Here is a 14,775-nt window from a genome sequence, read left to right on the forward strand (position 1 = left end):
AAGAATGACAGGTCAATTTTAGCATTCAGTGAACGTGGTAAAATAAATAAAAAACAACTGTGGTATTGCACTTTTTTTGCAATTTCACCGCACTTGGAATTTTTTTCCCGTTTCCCCGTACACGATATGGTAAAACTAGTAATGGCGTTGAAAAGTACAACTCGTCCCGTAAAAAATAAGCCCTCACATGGCCATATTGACCAAAAAATAAAAACGCTATGGCTCTGGGAACAAGGGGAGCAAAAAACGAAAATGCAAAAACGAAAAATCCCAAGGTTGCGAACGAAAGGGTTAAAGCTATGGAGGTTTCTGAAGTCACTCATTATCTAGACCCCGTTCACATTTGTCTAGGCAATCTTCAAGTATAATGGTGCATTTAGATGTGGCAATATTGCCTCGCCAATGCTCCTTATAGGGGTTGTCCAGGACTTTTTTTATATTTATGGTCTATTCTCAGGACCGGTCATCAATATCTGATCAGTGGGGGTACGACACCAGCCGATCAGCAGTTCCCAATGCCGGCGGTGGATTGAGGTGATCAGTTGTAGAGCAGCACAGCTGTCAGCTATGTAGTCCCTGCAGTGGGTACTGCACATCTGCCCTCTATTTGAATCCATATAAAAGTCCCAAACAACCCCATTAACGAGCACTAGGCGACTATGTAGCAAGTTGTTCAGCACGGTTATTGGCCTGTTTACACAGGTTAATTAACAATGATGAGGGCAGAGCTATAGCTGTAGATATCTGCATGGTACGTTTGAGAAAATTCACTGCAGACTTTGATATTTTTTACTGACCATTTAGTAGAAATGACGGACTCCATAGGGGATCCCAATAGACCATAAGTCAATGGGGTCATGTCACGTGCCACTAGTTTTCCTTATGCTAAAGAATATTCCTGAGCATCAATGATTTCTGACATGTCATTGTGTCGTCTGGCTTAAGTGTATAATGGAAATGTGAACGGAGCCTACATAAAACTTTTTTTGATCTTAATCTTTTGTGGCAGTACAGCATTTTTTAGACTGTTCATATATCTGTTGCAGATTCTGTAGTTTTTGCTGAAAGAAATTGCTCTTCATTCATTGTAGGTCAGTAGGGTCCATCAGGCTCAGACGGTGTCTGACCTGCAATGAATTGGACAATGTCATGGCTTCTGTTATAAATGGAAACCATAACTCTGAAAAATAAAATATCCCTGTAAACTAGAAAATGTTTCATTTGTTTCCTTCCGTAGATGTGGAAAAGGGTCAGAACCAAGACCCCGGAACAGAAAAGGAGCTTTGGCCAGATATTGAAGTCTTCAGTAAAATGGCTTTTGACATCACTGTGCATGATCCAAAATACCGGAACATCAGTCCACTTCACACAGAGAGGAATATCCTAATTAAACAAGGTGCATGAAGTAGGGAATACATTTTCACAAAGCTTCAAGGAAAAATGCCACTCTTAATAATTATGTACAGTCTTCAGTTAAAATCTTGAAAAATGGGAGGTAATATAGCAAAATCCTGTACATGTCTTGAAATATTTCTTCATTCATTTAGGCCATCAGTTGAACCAGCTGATATTATTTGTGACTGTGGCAGGATTGCTTTCTAATTTCTGATAGATTTTGGCTGGTGTCATGACTTTCTGCATCTCTCTTCCTTCATGCGTTAAATACTTTTTCCCTGTGTCATTTCTCATTATTGCACATAACTTAATTTATGGACATCTATGGTGTGATTTCTTTGCCTGTTTGGATTGGATGGGTTGTTACCGACATCTGGAGAGAATTTCATGTCAATAGCAGCCAAGAAATTATATTTACTTAGAAAATTTGTGACATACTCAATACTTATTTCACCTTTTGTTTTATATACATACATACACTGACACATATATTATAATCAAGTGGGTAGATCCAATGCTGTTTGCATGATTTTTTTTTTTCTCAAACAAAATGATCTCTGAAGACTTTTAAATGGCAGGCGTATACATTTTATTTATCATTAAATTGGATCATGTAGACCATGGAAGGACAGATAAGCTCAGCACTGTAGACTTTCTCGCCAGCAAACAAATTGAATTTGTTTTCTATCTTTCCTTTTTAAATCCCGGTCTGCTCCTATTTTTAGCTGTTCCATAATTCACAGCTCGGTTTATGGTGACTGTTCAGCAAGTCGTATAAACGCAGAGCATGGTGACACGGGCTGCTAGGCTCTCTTGTACAGAATATATCCTGGTCTGTCTGGAAATGGATCAGCTTTTGCAGGTTGAACAAAAGGCATTAGCAAACTGACGTGTTTCCCAAATTGCAGGGCATAATTTCTGCCAGCTTCTGATGTGTGCAAACGTACTGTTCTGTACCTTGTTTAAGAGTTCTTGCTATTTGAACAGCGTTTATTTTTTTTACCTGTGATGTCACCTGTTTACACCGCGCTCTGGTGCACATTGGGTCATACGGACTACCTCTTTCTATGTGTAAAGTCAGAGCAGTCTGCCATTAGAGACCCTCTCTAGAACTGTCATCAGTAAGAATGCTTATTCAGTCAATTAGTGGGGATCTCACCATTGCCTATAGAATAAGGGGTCCCAAATAATGGCTCTGGCATATACCAGGACTAGCATACACTTTTCCAATTTTCCCATTCATCTCAAGGAGGAAAAGGCCAAATGAGCCGCCGTGGCTCTTACTGTCAATGAAGGCAGAAATTGTGGATTTACTGGATCTGTTTGATTTATGAAGTTAAGTTGAAAAGAAACAATCTACATAGTAAAAAAAAAATAGTGACTACTTTTAATTTATGAGCTAGGGCTATGTACAGTTGAAACCAGAAGTTTACATACACTATATAAAAAGACACATATGCATGTTTTTCTCAATATCTGACTTGAAACTTTTCCCTTTTTATGTCAATTAAGATTACCATAATTTTTAATATTTGCCAAATGCCAGAATAATGAGAGGGAGAGAATGTATTAAGGCATATTTAGTACTTACTGCAAAGTCAAAAGTTTACATACATTTCATTAGTATTTGGTACCATTGCCCTTAAACTGAATGACTTGGGTCAAACGTTTGGGATATCCTTCCATAAGCTTCTCACAATAGTTTGCTGGAATTTGGGCCCATTCCTCCTGACAGAACTGGTGTAACTGATCCAGGTTTGTAGGTCGCCTTGCTTGCACCTACCTTTTCAGCTTTACCCCTAAATTTTCAATAGGATTGAGATCAGGGCTTTGTGATGGCCACTCCAAAACATTGACGTTGTTATCCTTAAGCCACTTTACCATTTTGGCAGTATGCTTCGGGTAATTGTCCATTAGGAAGACCCATTTCTGACCAAGCTTTAACTTCCTGGCTGATGTCTTGAAATGTTGCTTTAGTATTGCCACATAATCTTCTTTTCTCATGATGCCATCTATTTTGTGAAGTGCATCAGTCCCTCCTGCAGCAAAACAACCCCACAACATGATGCTGCCACCCCCGTGTTTCACTGTTGGGATGGTGTTCTTAGGCTTCCTAACTTCTCCCTTTTTCTTCCAAACGTAACTATGGTCAGTATGCCCAAAAAGTTCAATTTTAGTTTCATCAGACCACAGGACATGTCTCCAAAAATTAAGGTCTTTGTTCCTGTGTGCATTTGCAAACCTTAATCTGGCTTTTGGAGTAATAGCTTCTTCCTGGCAAGAGTGGCCTTTCAGCCCATGCTGATACAGTACTCGTTTCACTGTGGATGTTGACACAATTTTACCAGCTTCCGCCATCATCTTCACAAGGTCTTTTGCTTTTGTCCTTGGGTTGATATGCACATGTCAGACCAAAGCACGTTCATCTTTGGGACACGGAACCATTCTCCTTCCTGAGCAGTATGATGGCTGGACATTCCCATCTTGTTTGTACTTGCGTATAATTGTTTGTACAGATGAACGAGGCACCTTCAGGTATCTTGAAATTGTACCCAAGGTTGAGCCAGGCTTGTGCACGTCCACAATTCTCTTCCTGATATCTTGATTGATTTCTTTAGACTTTCCGATGATGCTACACAAAGAAGCAGTGTGTTTCAAGTGTGCTTTAAAATACATCCACAGGTGTGTCTAATTAACTCAGATGTTGCCAAGAAGCCTATCAGAAGCTTCCAAACACAAGACATCATCATATGGGCAGTCCAGAATTGTTTAAAGGCACAGTAATCTTAGTGTATGTAAACTTTTGACTTTGCAGTAAGTAATAAATATACCTTAAAACATTCTCTCTCTCTCATTATTCTGGCATTTGGCAAATATTAAAAATTATGGTAATCCTAATTGGCCTAAAACAGGAAAGGTTTATTCTGATTTCATGTCAGGTATTGAGAAAAACATGCATATGTCTTTTTATATAGTGTATGTAAACTTCTGGATTCAACTGTAAATGTACTCTTAAAATGTATATTGTCTATTTTGACCCTTTTTCTTCCCACTTATCTGTAGGCAGAGAAGTACAGGATAAAAGTGTACATTATCACAATAAAAAATTATCTCGATGTAGTATCTCACTTAATGTGGATAAAGCAAGAAAAAAAAAATCATCATTTATTAAATACATTAATTTTCTCTCATTGTTTTCCTGTTCAGACTCTTTAAGATTGCGTCCTGATGATCTCTGGAAGCGTGAAACCGTTTCAATGATGCTGACAAAATATGCCTCATACAACACTTTCCATCACTGTGAGCAATGTCACCAGTATATGGATATCAGCGCCAGCTCCCAGGTAAAAGGGAACCCAAATGGGTGATATTTGCTGGACACAGTCTCGTGACCCGAGAGCACAAACACAGGAGGAAACCTTTACTTGCATGTGAATCTGCACCCCTTGTGTTGTGTTGCACATCATTATCGCTCTGCTTTCCTGTCCTTCATTTCTCCTGCATTGCCTGAGCACCAGGAGCAGAGTCCTAACCTGGTCTGTACCATGCTCAGAAATGAGGCAGTTCAGCTAATATTAATCAGAAAGCGAACAATATAAGGAGAGTGCACCATAATTTACTGTATCATCTTAAAGCACCACTCCAGCAGTAAAATAAAAAAAACTTAAACGCTGGAGTGGTATCACCAATATACCAAAAGTTCCCTGTCCCTAGTATTCTACTTGCCATCCGCCATCGTCTGTTATAGGCACTGCTCTGGTCATAGTCTGCAGTTTGTGACCTGCCGAATCGCTGCAGTGTTTCTGCTGGGCAAGCCAGAGGCTATTATAGACTTAGTGACAGCGTATGACAGTTGGCTGCGACTTCCGACTAGTCAGAAGTTGTGGTCCCAAGATGGCGGATCGGAACCGGAGCAGTGGCGGAAACTACTAAAGACGGCATCTGGTAAGTAAATTACTAGGGGCAGAGAACATAATTAGTGATACCCCTCCAGCACTGAAATTAAAAGAAAAAAAATGCTGGAATAAAGCTTTTAGAATGGTAAACGCACTGTTTTTGCCGCAGAAAATGCTGTAAATAAGTCAATTGGGAACTTTGACACACTCTATAAACAGTACGTTTTTAGGAATTTTTTAACCTTTTATTCACACTTTTTTGGTAAATTTTCTGGGTACATGTATCTTTTTTTCATTAGTTACTTTTGCATTATGGAAAAAAAAAATCATATAATAAAAAAAATTGCATGAAAATTCATTACAGTAAACTGAGGAGTCAAGCCCTTTATGGCTGTAACACAAACAACCCCTTCGAACAGGCTGCCACGAGAGGTGGTGATTTCCCCTTCAATGGACGTCTTCAAACAGAGGCTGGACAGACATCTGTCTGAGATGGTTTACTGAATCCTGCTTTGAGCAGGGGGTTGGATCAGATGACCCAGGAGGTCCCCTTCAACTCTACCATTCTATGATATGAAAACCAATGCTGAAAATTCAGATTTTTACTAGGAAGGTTAACCATTTTCCTCTGCAGCAGTTTTTCGTCCTGTATTAAGTGGGGCTCTCGCGCAAATAGTTAATTTTATACTCCTCAGATTATAAATCAGAATACCCTTCATTTTCTTCCTTTATAGACACCTGAATCTACCATACATGCCTTCACATTCGCATCTTCAATGCTAGGAGAGGAGGTTCAGCTTCACTTCATTATTCCAAAATCTAAAGAGCATCACTTTATATTCAGCAATGAGGGCAAGCGCCTGGAGAGCATGCGGCTCCCGCTGGTGTCAGATGCAGTAAGTTTTGCACTTTGGGAAAGAGTTGTATAATTGAGTCCTGGCTGCTGTTTGTACGTATGTGTGCTTTGTCATGATATATTGGAATGGTTGGATAAATCAAAACTTGTGCAAACCCCACCCAAAAAAAACCTTTCTTTTTCTTTGTAGCTAAACCCAAACATGGTTAAGAGCCCAATTTTCACCCCATCCAGTGGACGTCATGAGCATGGGCTATTAAACCTTTACCATGCAATGGAAGGCATCAATCACCTACATATTATGGTAGTAAAAGAATATGAAATGCCGCTCTACAGAAAGTACTGGTCCAACCACATCATGCTTGTGCTTCCTAGCACATTTAACAATGCCGGAGCCGGTAAGTAAGAGTAGTGATTAATCTGATGTTGTTTATTTGATTTTTACTTCTCATCTGTTTTTTCAATATTAAAATCTCTTAAAATGTAGGAGCTTCCAGATTCCTTATTAAAGAATTGTCTTACCACAACCTGGAGTTGGAAAGAAGTCGTCTGGAAGAACTGGGGGTGAAACGTCAGTGTCTGTGGCCACTCGTTGTAGTAATGGACGACTCTTGTGTTTTGTGGAACGTCCATAGTAAATTACCAGAGCAGTCAAGGTTAGCAGCTATATGTGTGTGAGTAAAACTATGTAATTTTACATTCTGTTTTTTTTCCATGTACCTTTTGTGTTAGGTTATGTTCACACATTTTGTTTTTGCAGCGTTTTTATGCAAATTTTCAGCTGCGCCTTACAGTATCAAAAAAGTCTGAGATTTCAGAAATCTCATGCACACACCTTTTTTTTTTCCTGACTGTTTTGTGAAAGAGCTGTGTTTTTGCAAAATGCAGCATGTCACTTCTTTCAGCGTTTTTGCGGCGTTTTTCAGCCATAGAAAGCAATGGGTAGAACCAAAACACACAAAAAACACAGGTATCAGGTTTTGCATGGTTTTTGGTGCCAAAACCTGATGAAATTGAATCCGTTTTTTTTATGCACTTAACTTTTATCAGCGTGCGCATGAGACAAATGTACCTGACAAACAAAACCTCATGTTTTAAATAAAGTTTCTATGTATCTGCACACACACACACACATATATACGCACACACACATATATATATATATATATATATATATATATATATATATATATATATATATATATACATACATACATACATACATACATACATACATACATACATACATACACACACACACACACACACACACACACACACACACACACACACACACACACACACACATACACACATACACACACACACACACACACACACAAAACTTTGAGTCATGTGCGGATTACGTACTGTTTTTTTTTTTTTACACATGGATTTTCTGCATCTAATGCAATTCTATGGGGAAAATCCACTCCTAAAACTCAAATCCTGTAACATGTCAATTTCTCTTGCAGGAGCACAAACGAGCACCGCAGTTCACACTGTATAACCACTTGGGTTGAGTTCCCACTATATCGAATAGATGAGGGATAACTTGCTGATCACAGATATTCTGACCACTAAGGGGCGCACTGCTCTGCTTTCTCTTGTGCTCCCATTGTTAATGAATGGAGAGGAGGTGCTTACTCGACCTCCCTTCAAGCAGGCAGGGCCGGTTTTAGACACAGTGGGGCCCTGGGCAAAAGTGTAAAGTGGGGCCACAAATGCTAATGTATTGCACCATCAGAAACATTTCGGTTGTATTTACATTCGCTGAGTTCAGGCCGCTAAACGAGCGCGATCTACAATATTGAAGTCGTTCGACGATTGTTTCCTGGCCTCTTTACACCGACTGAGGAAGAATGATGGGGACAGAACAATCGCTTCCACATACATCAATCTGTCCACATACAGTAACATGTTATCAGCAGCATATCTGCAGTTTTCACAGAGCGATGTGCTGCTGAGAACAATCGTTTGTTCCTGCATGAACAATCACTTAATGAAAAGGCAGCATTTTTGCTTGTTTAGTATAATACACCCCATAGCCATCCACATACTATAATGTGCCCCATAGGCCTCCATATTGTAGAATACACTCCCCATAGTCATCCATATAGTATAATGTGCCCCATAGTCATCCATATAGTATAATACACTCCCCATAGTCCTCCATATAGTATAATGCATAGCACCATGTCCTTCCTATAGTATAATGCACTCCCCATAGTCCTCAATATAGTATAATGCACTCCCCATAGTGCTCCATGTTGTATAATGCACCCCCCATAATCCTCCATATAGTACAATGTACTCCTCATAGTATAATGCATCCCATAGTCTTTCATATACTATAATGCATTCCCCATAATCCTTGATGCAGTATAATGCAGGTCCCATATATTAAAATGGTATCATGCACTCCTCATAGTCCTTGATAGAGGATAATGCAGCCCCCATATAGTACATATAGTATAAGGCACCCTTAGTGCTCAATAGAGTATAATGCTGCACCCCTCCCTCATAAAGTATAATGCAGCCCCACAGTCCTGCACGGTTATGGCCACCATGTACTCACTAATATATATATTACCATACTTACCTCTCCTCCTCATTCCTCCACAGTCCTGGACTCTGCAGCGCGTCTCAGCAGCTCCACTGGCCGGCACAGCGTGGCACTAAATGATATATTCACGCAACCTGCGTCAGAGGCAGAGGGGGAATGATTGGAGAGGGAAGGTCACATGACACTCCCTCCTCCATAATTGCTTTCAACTGTATCGGCATCTATGATGACTCATGGGCCCTATAGCGGTCGTGTGGTGTGACGCTATTAGCACCACGCCACTGGCTGTGGGGCCCTGGGGGAGTGGGAGCCCTATGCAGATGCCTAGTCTTGCTTCCCTGCAAGCCATTTATCCTATGGACCCTCTTTCAAAATTCTTTTTATTAGGGGATTTTTACAGTATAGGGGACAAGGGGTCAGGAAAGGGATGCAGGGAAAGGAAAGGCAACCAAATAAAGGAAAGGAGAAAATGGGGTAGGGAGAAAGAGGAGAAAAAAAGAAGGAAATGAAGATCACCTTAACATAGTTGCACCGCAAAGTTAACATGCCAAGTGCAAAAACAACTTAGAATGAAGTATAGATTAAAAAAATTCTGGCAAAGTAATAAAACATCATATAAAGAGGCTTCTCTTGCTTGGACTTAAAATTGTGTTCCAAGAGGACTATGGACCCTGTTGATCTAAGAGAACTTGTAGTAACTAGATTGCCACTTGTAAGGAGGTAGTTCCCTATTGCATATGTTGTAGATATTGTCAGATTACGCACTGTCTCTGAGGATTTAATCTATGCTCATATGTAAATTGTGTTTGCAGCCAATCAATGGAGACTAATTATGGTACAAGGAATGTATCCCTGAGATATGTTATACAACACCTTGAAGCTACACCAAAAATAACCAGCTATGCAATGCTTGGGATTCAGAAATGGAACAGCAATTTAAATTCAACCTTCCCTAAACGTCCGTTCTCCAGGTGCCATATTCATGACTTCATACTGCTGAACGTCGACCTTACCCAGAATGTGCAATATGACCTGAACAGGTGAGTAGTAGCGTAACTTTATCATTTGCTGCAAAGCCAATGGGTGGTCTTATACTTTTCACTGTTAAGCCCCCGTCTCACATAGCGAGATCACTAGCGAGATCGCTGCTGTGTCACGGTTTTGGTGACGCAACAGCGACCTCACCAGCGATGTCGCTATGTATGACACTTTGCAGCGATCAGGCCCCTGCTGTGAGGTCGCTGATCGCTGCAAAGTGTCCTGAACCTTTTTTTGGTCGTTGCCCTCCCGCTGGTCAGCACACATCGCTGTGTGTGACCAGCGGGAGCAGCGATCAGGCTGGTAACCATGATAAACATCGAGTTACTAGGGGCACACGAGCACTTAGTAACCCGCTGTTTATCATGGTTACGAGCCTGCTAAAGTGAGCAGTAACCTCCCGCTCACAGTAGCAGAGTGGTAACCATGATAAACAGCGGGTTACTAGGTGCGCGTGTGCCCTTAGTAACCCGATGTTTACCATGGTTACTAGCCTGCTCCTGCTTCAGCAGGCTGGTAACCAGGAGCTGGACATCGTGGAAAGATTCTTTCCACGATGTCGCTGCTCCCCTGATCGTTGGTGAGCCTGCCTGTTTGACAACTCACCAGCGACCACATAGCGACGCAGCAACGATCCCTGACAGGTCGTATCGTTGTCGGGATCTTTGCAGCGTCGCGAAGTGTGACGGGGCCTTTAGACTTTTGCATTTCAAAATATCCACAATGCTCTGAATAAATTTTCCAATAAATCATTGTTCCCACTGTATCTTGATTGTTCAGGATTAGATTAGAAAAGCATGCAGCTTTCTTCCACACCAATGACCAGGACATAGTTTTGTTTTTTTTCAGCTATATTCGGTTATACCATTTTTTTTACCTTGTTCAGTTAAACATTGGTTTGGCTCCCAGAATTTCTTCTTAAATTAAAAAAAAGCATTGTATTTTATTACACTGAGTGCTGTGCTGCCAATAACCATTATTTTCCTTTTTTGCCAACATAAAGGATCCAATCGCCCAATAAATGAGCAGTTTGGTTATTCGTTAGGTGATTGCTGGCATTTACACAAGCAGATAATCTGGGACGAGCCTTCCTACAGAAGCTTGTTTGCTTATTATCTACCCGTCTAAATGCACCGTTAGACACACAAGTGAATGAAGACCCCTGTACACATTAGAATGTCGGCCCCACCTGCCGGTATCTACTGTTTCGGGTGCCACTCTAATTTGTATGGGGGCTGGGGGAGATGTTGATTGGGTGATTGGACATGCCCGGTTTGGTTCTGCTGGTCGCTTTGTTCTGGAAATTACGCTTTCTTTCAGCAGTTATCTCATAGAGAACAGGGCTGTGTATGGGATAAATGGCCAATATGGCTGTTGGCTGAAGCATCGTTCAGCCAATGGTCATCTAATGTGTATGGGGACCTTTTAGTCTTACTATCTGCGTCAGTGAACATCTATTTATTTCAGATACTTTTGTGAGGATATAGACTTTAACCTCCGAGCCAATAGTGGGGGGCTGCTGATCTGCCGCTTCAACAACTTCAGCCTCATGAAAAAGCACATTCACGTAGGAGGGCACAAGGACTTCATCGTTAAGCCGAAGATTATGGTATGAATGAGGTCGAATAACTTTTATAATAGATATCACCTGATTTGTTTAATATTGGCTCTTTTCATGTGGTCAGTAACCACATCTATTGGTAACTCTGCTCTGTGCTGATGACCATAAACTGCATTTCTGTTATGTCGCAGCATCATCACTTCTGAGAAGTCTTCTCAGCTATGTACATTGCTATCCTAAAATTAGATTTTTTTTTCTTTTGCCTTATTTTGTTTTATCTAGGCATTAGTATCCTTGTATAAATCCCATGATTAATAGCTGGCATTTCTATTGTGTCTAGGTCACAGAAAGCACTGCTCCCATTTCTCCTATGCAGTTTGTGTGCGCCCCAGACAGCGAGCAGACTCTCTTGGCTGCACCAGCTCAATTCCTCCTTGAGAAGTTTCTGCAGCACAGTTCTTGCAAGCTGTTCCCAAAGGCTGTTAATAATCCGAGGAACCCATTACTGGCCATAGACTGCTACTTAAATCTGGGACCAGAGGTGAAAACAATAATAATGACAAAAATGGTGCACAATTTGTTTCCATACCCCTTCCCCAATCTTTATTTAGATATTATTTTAGATTTGAAGTTCTGTCTTGTAATAGATTGATCCTCTTAAAAACGACTGTATAGCAGGTCTTTGCCTTCCATGCACCCAGGATGTGTAGTAATGTCCTGCTTTCTTTGCAGGTGTCGCTGTGCTATGTGAGCTCTAGACCACACTCTGTCAATGTCAGCACTGAAGGAGTAGACTTCAGTGGTCTCCTCCTCTATTTGTGTGACTCCTTTGTGTGTTCAGCAATGCTTAAGAAGTTCAAGTTTCTGAAGGGTATGTGATTATTTAAATCTTTTAAGCATGGCCACTTTTAGGAATTGGTCCTTGTTCAATGTCCTAAACATTCATTATATCGGTTTCCTCCATTGGCAAAATAGAGTAATGCTAACTGTTTCTTCATTACTTTTAAAGGTGCCACTCTTTGCGTGATCTGCCAGGACAGGAGCTCCCTCAGGCAAACAATTGGGAGGTTGGAGCTTGAAGATGAATGGCAATTCAGACTACGGGACGAATTTCAGACTGCCAATAGTATTGATGATAAACCACTCTATTTCCTTACTGGGCGCCACATATAAGCTTAGAGGGAAATCCTTTTTAGAACATGCCGAGATAAAGCCTTGACACAATTGACATGGAACATGTGCAAATGGATTTTGGATTCTATACAAAGACTTTGACTTTTTAAAAGGAGACTTTTCACTTCACCCAGATATTTATGGACCAATGAAGTCCACAGGGCGGTTACCCCAACTGGCTTTGATTATCTTCATCAATCTTATATTGTAGACTTTTTTGAATGTGCTGGATCAATGGATCTCTTGCAGACATTATCTCAGGGGTTCATTCTTGCCAAAAGATGGACAGCAGCACAATCTCTTCCTATGTCAGTGTTCATATTTTTTATATTGAGAACAATGTTTTTAATCAAAAAAGGCAAAATTAATGCGAGGTCATCACCATTACTACTTTACTAGGAAGCACATGTGATTTGTGCACCATTTGTCCCTTATTTTGCGCTCAAGTACAATATGAATCGCAAAAGGAAATGACATTATATGTAGCAAACCTTGTTTAAATACTTGCCTCATCATCCCTTAGTGTTGGCAAGATCAAAAATGAATGCCATCCAATGTAGGCAATAAGTGTGACGTCCTTACATGGCTTTCAGACGACGTGCCCTGTTGTGTTTCCTCATATTTCATGTTTGATATCTACAAGTGCCATAAATATGGGCAGCTATCAAAAACATAAGAAATTTGATTGAAATGCCCAATTTTTTCTGATTTTATAGATCAGTTGGTCAAAGTCTGGCATATCAGTGTGGCATATTGAATAGTGGATGCATTTATAAGAATTAAAAGGGATGCAAATGAAATGTATGTGTTGCTTAGAGTAGCTTTCATATTATTTATCACCGAACTCTGTTATGTTTTAGTTCACCTTTCATCATGAAATTATTTGTGCACAGACAGAATCTCGCTCACATGAGTTAAAACCTGTGTGGATTGTGTTTTTTTTTTTTTTTTGTGCCATTTCCCTTTTTTTGTAAAACATCTAGCCGCTTATTGCCCTAAAAATTCGTGTTCACGTCTATAAAAAAAAAAAAAAAAAAAGTTTACAAACTTAGAACAAAATATTTAATATATTAGAAAAAAAAAAAAACGTTTGCAAATTTGTATCATACCCTAAACTGATTTTTGTTGCACATTTTTTGAATGAATGTCTTCTTTCATGAGTCATTTTTGTTTTACTCTGCACGGTGATCTTTGGGTGTGCTCCTTAATGCCCTTTTCTTGGACTTTTGAAGAACAAAGTGATCACCGTGTGGTTTAGTTTCATAAAGGAATCTGTTTTTAGCGCTGGATATTTCCAAAGGAAATTCAGCGCTAAATACAGCAGAGTTTTGCATAGACTTACAAGATTTCTAGTCTGTATTTCCGTATTGTGACCATGACTGTGTTGTGTGATGATTGCAACGTTATTTTATTATTTTGTTGTCCTTCCTTTGGGTTCACGTACTACAGCTTCATCAGCTTAGTCGCAAGAGGAGTAAACTTTTTTTTGGTTCCAGTCTCTACACATAAATGCCAATTGCAAAATACACTGCAGCAAATATTTTAAAGCTATCCTTACTGCTGGCCATTCCTGAACATTTGTATGTTTTTCCTTCAACCTGTTGTCATTTTCTGATTTGCACTAAATTTACTTCCAGGTTGGTAAATTCATCTGTTCTGTAGGGTACATTGTATTGTGTTAAAATGGCATTCATGCAGTGTTTTTAATACTCCCACAAACTGATAGACATTGTATTTCCTCCACCAAAGAGAATGAAAATGTAATTGTTTGTTTGTCATTATGGCAAAAATGATGCCAACATTGCCTAAGAAAAATATCCGTAATGAATGTAAGCTGAAGATCTACTGCTTTATTATCATGCCTATTTTGCTGTAGCTTCTACCATTGGTTCTTTTAACTAATGGAAATCTTAAATGCTGCTTAAAAGATAGTTTATTGACCAAACAGATGGTGAATTTGGCTTCACTAGTCAGTCTACCTCATGCTTTTTTTTTTTTTTTTTTTTTAATGTGTGCAGATTTGTTAATTTGTCATTTAATTGAACCGTTTTTGACTGTATTAAAGTTGTTTACAGGAGTGGTCTTTGGTATTGCTTTGTTCTAGTATGCTATTAAAATTTAAACCTAAGCAAAAGTGGCTTTCCAACCTGATTGCTGGAAGTCCCACCATTCCTTTAGTGTTGGGCATACATTAGGGATTCCAGATTGATGTTTTTGGGACCACTTGACAAAAATGTTTTTTTGCCTTTTCAGCTGATATCTCAAATGTATAGTCATTAGAGATGGATGA

The 14,775-nt window shown here is 39.8% G+C and overlaps 1 protein-coding gene across 4 annotated transcripts in view; it reads left to right on the plus strand.

Annotated features, from left to right (window-relative positions):
• Nucleotides 1–14,522, plus strand: part of GREB1L (GREB1 like retinoic acid receptor coactivator) — a 148,069-nt gene extending 133,547 nt beyond the window's left edge. For 2 of the 4 annotated variants that reach the window (XM_073679136.1, XM_073679137.1), the window contains exons 25-34: nucleotides 1,238–1,396; nucleotides 4,603–4,739; nucleotides 6,026–6,187; nucleotides 6,338–6,545; nucleotides 6,635–6,821; nucleotides 9,526–9,753; nucleotides 11,219–11,360; nucleotides 11,653–11,853; nucleotides 12,045–12,183; nucleotides 12,322–14,522. In XM_073679136.1, the coding sequence (XP_073535237.1) occupies nucleotides 1,238–1,396; nucleotides 4,603–4,739; nucleotides 6,026–6,187; nucleotides 6,338–6,545; nucleotides 6,635–6,821; nucleotides 9,526–9,753; nucleotides 11,219–11,360; nucleotides 11,653–11,853; nucleotides 12,045–12,183; nucleotides 12,322–12,485 (1,727 nt within the window). In that variant the 3' untranslated portion in view covers nucleotides 12,486–14,522. The remainder of the gene's footprint in view (nucleotides 1–1,237; nucleotides 1,397–4,602; nucleotides 4,740–6,025; nucleotides 6,188–6,337; nucleotides 6,546–6,634; nucleotides 6,822–9,525; nucleotides 9,754–11,218; nucleotides 11,361–11,652; nucleotides 11,854–12,044; nucleotides 12,184–12,321) is intronic. The other 2 variants (XM_073679138.1, XM_073679139.1) reach the window with 1 other exon arrangement.
• Nucleotides 14,523–14,775: the final 253 nt, after the last annotated feature.

This window comes from Phyllobates terribilis, unplaced genomic scaffold (assembly GCF_046119375.1).
Source record: "Phyllobates terribilis strain yellow unplaced genomic scaffold, ASM4611937v1 Scaffold_4__5_contigs__length_816908805, whole genome shotgun sequence".
NCBI classification, from domain to species: Eukaryota; Metazoa; Chordata; class Amphibia; order Anura; family Dendrobatidae; genus Phyllobates; species Phyllobates terribilis.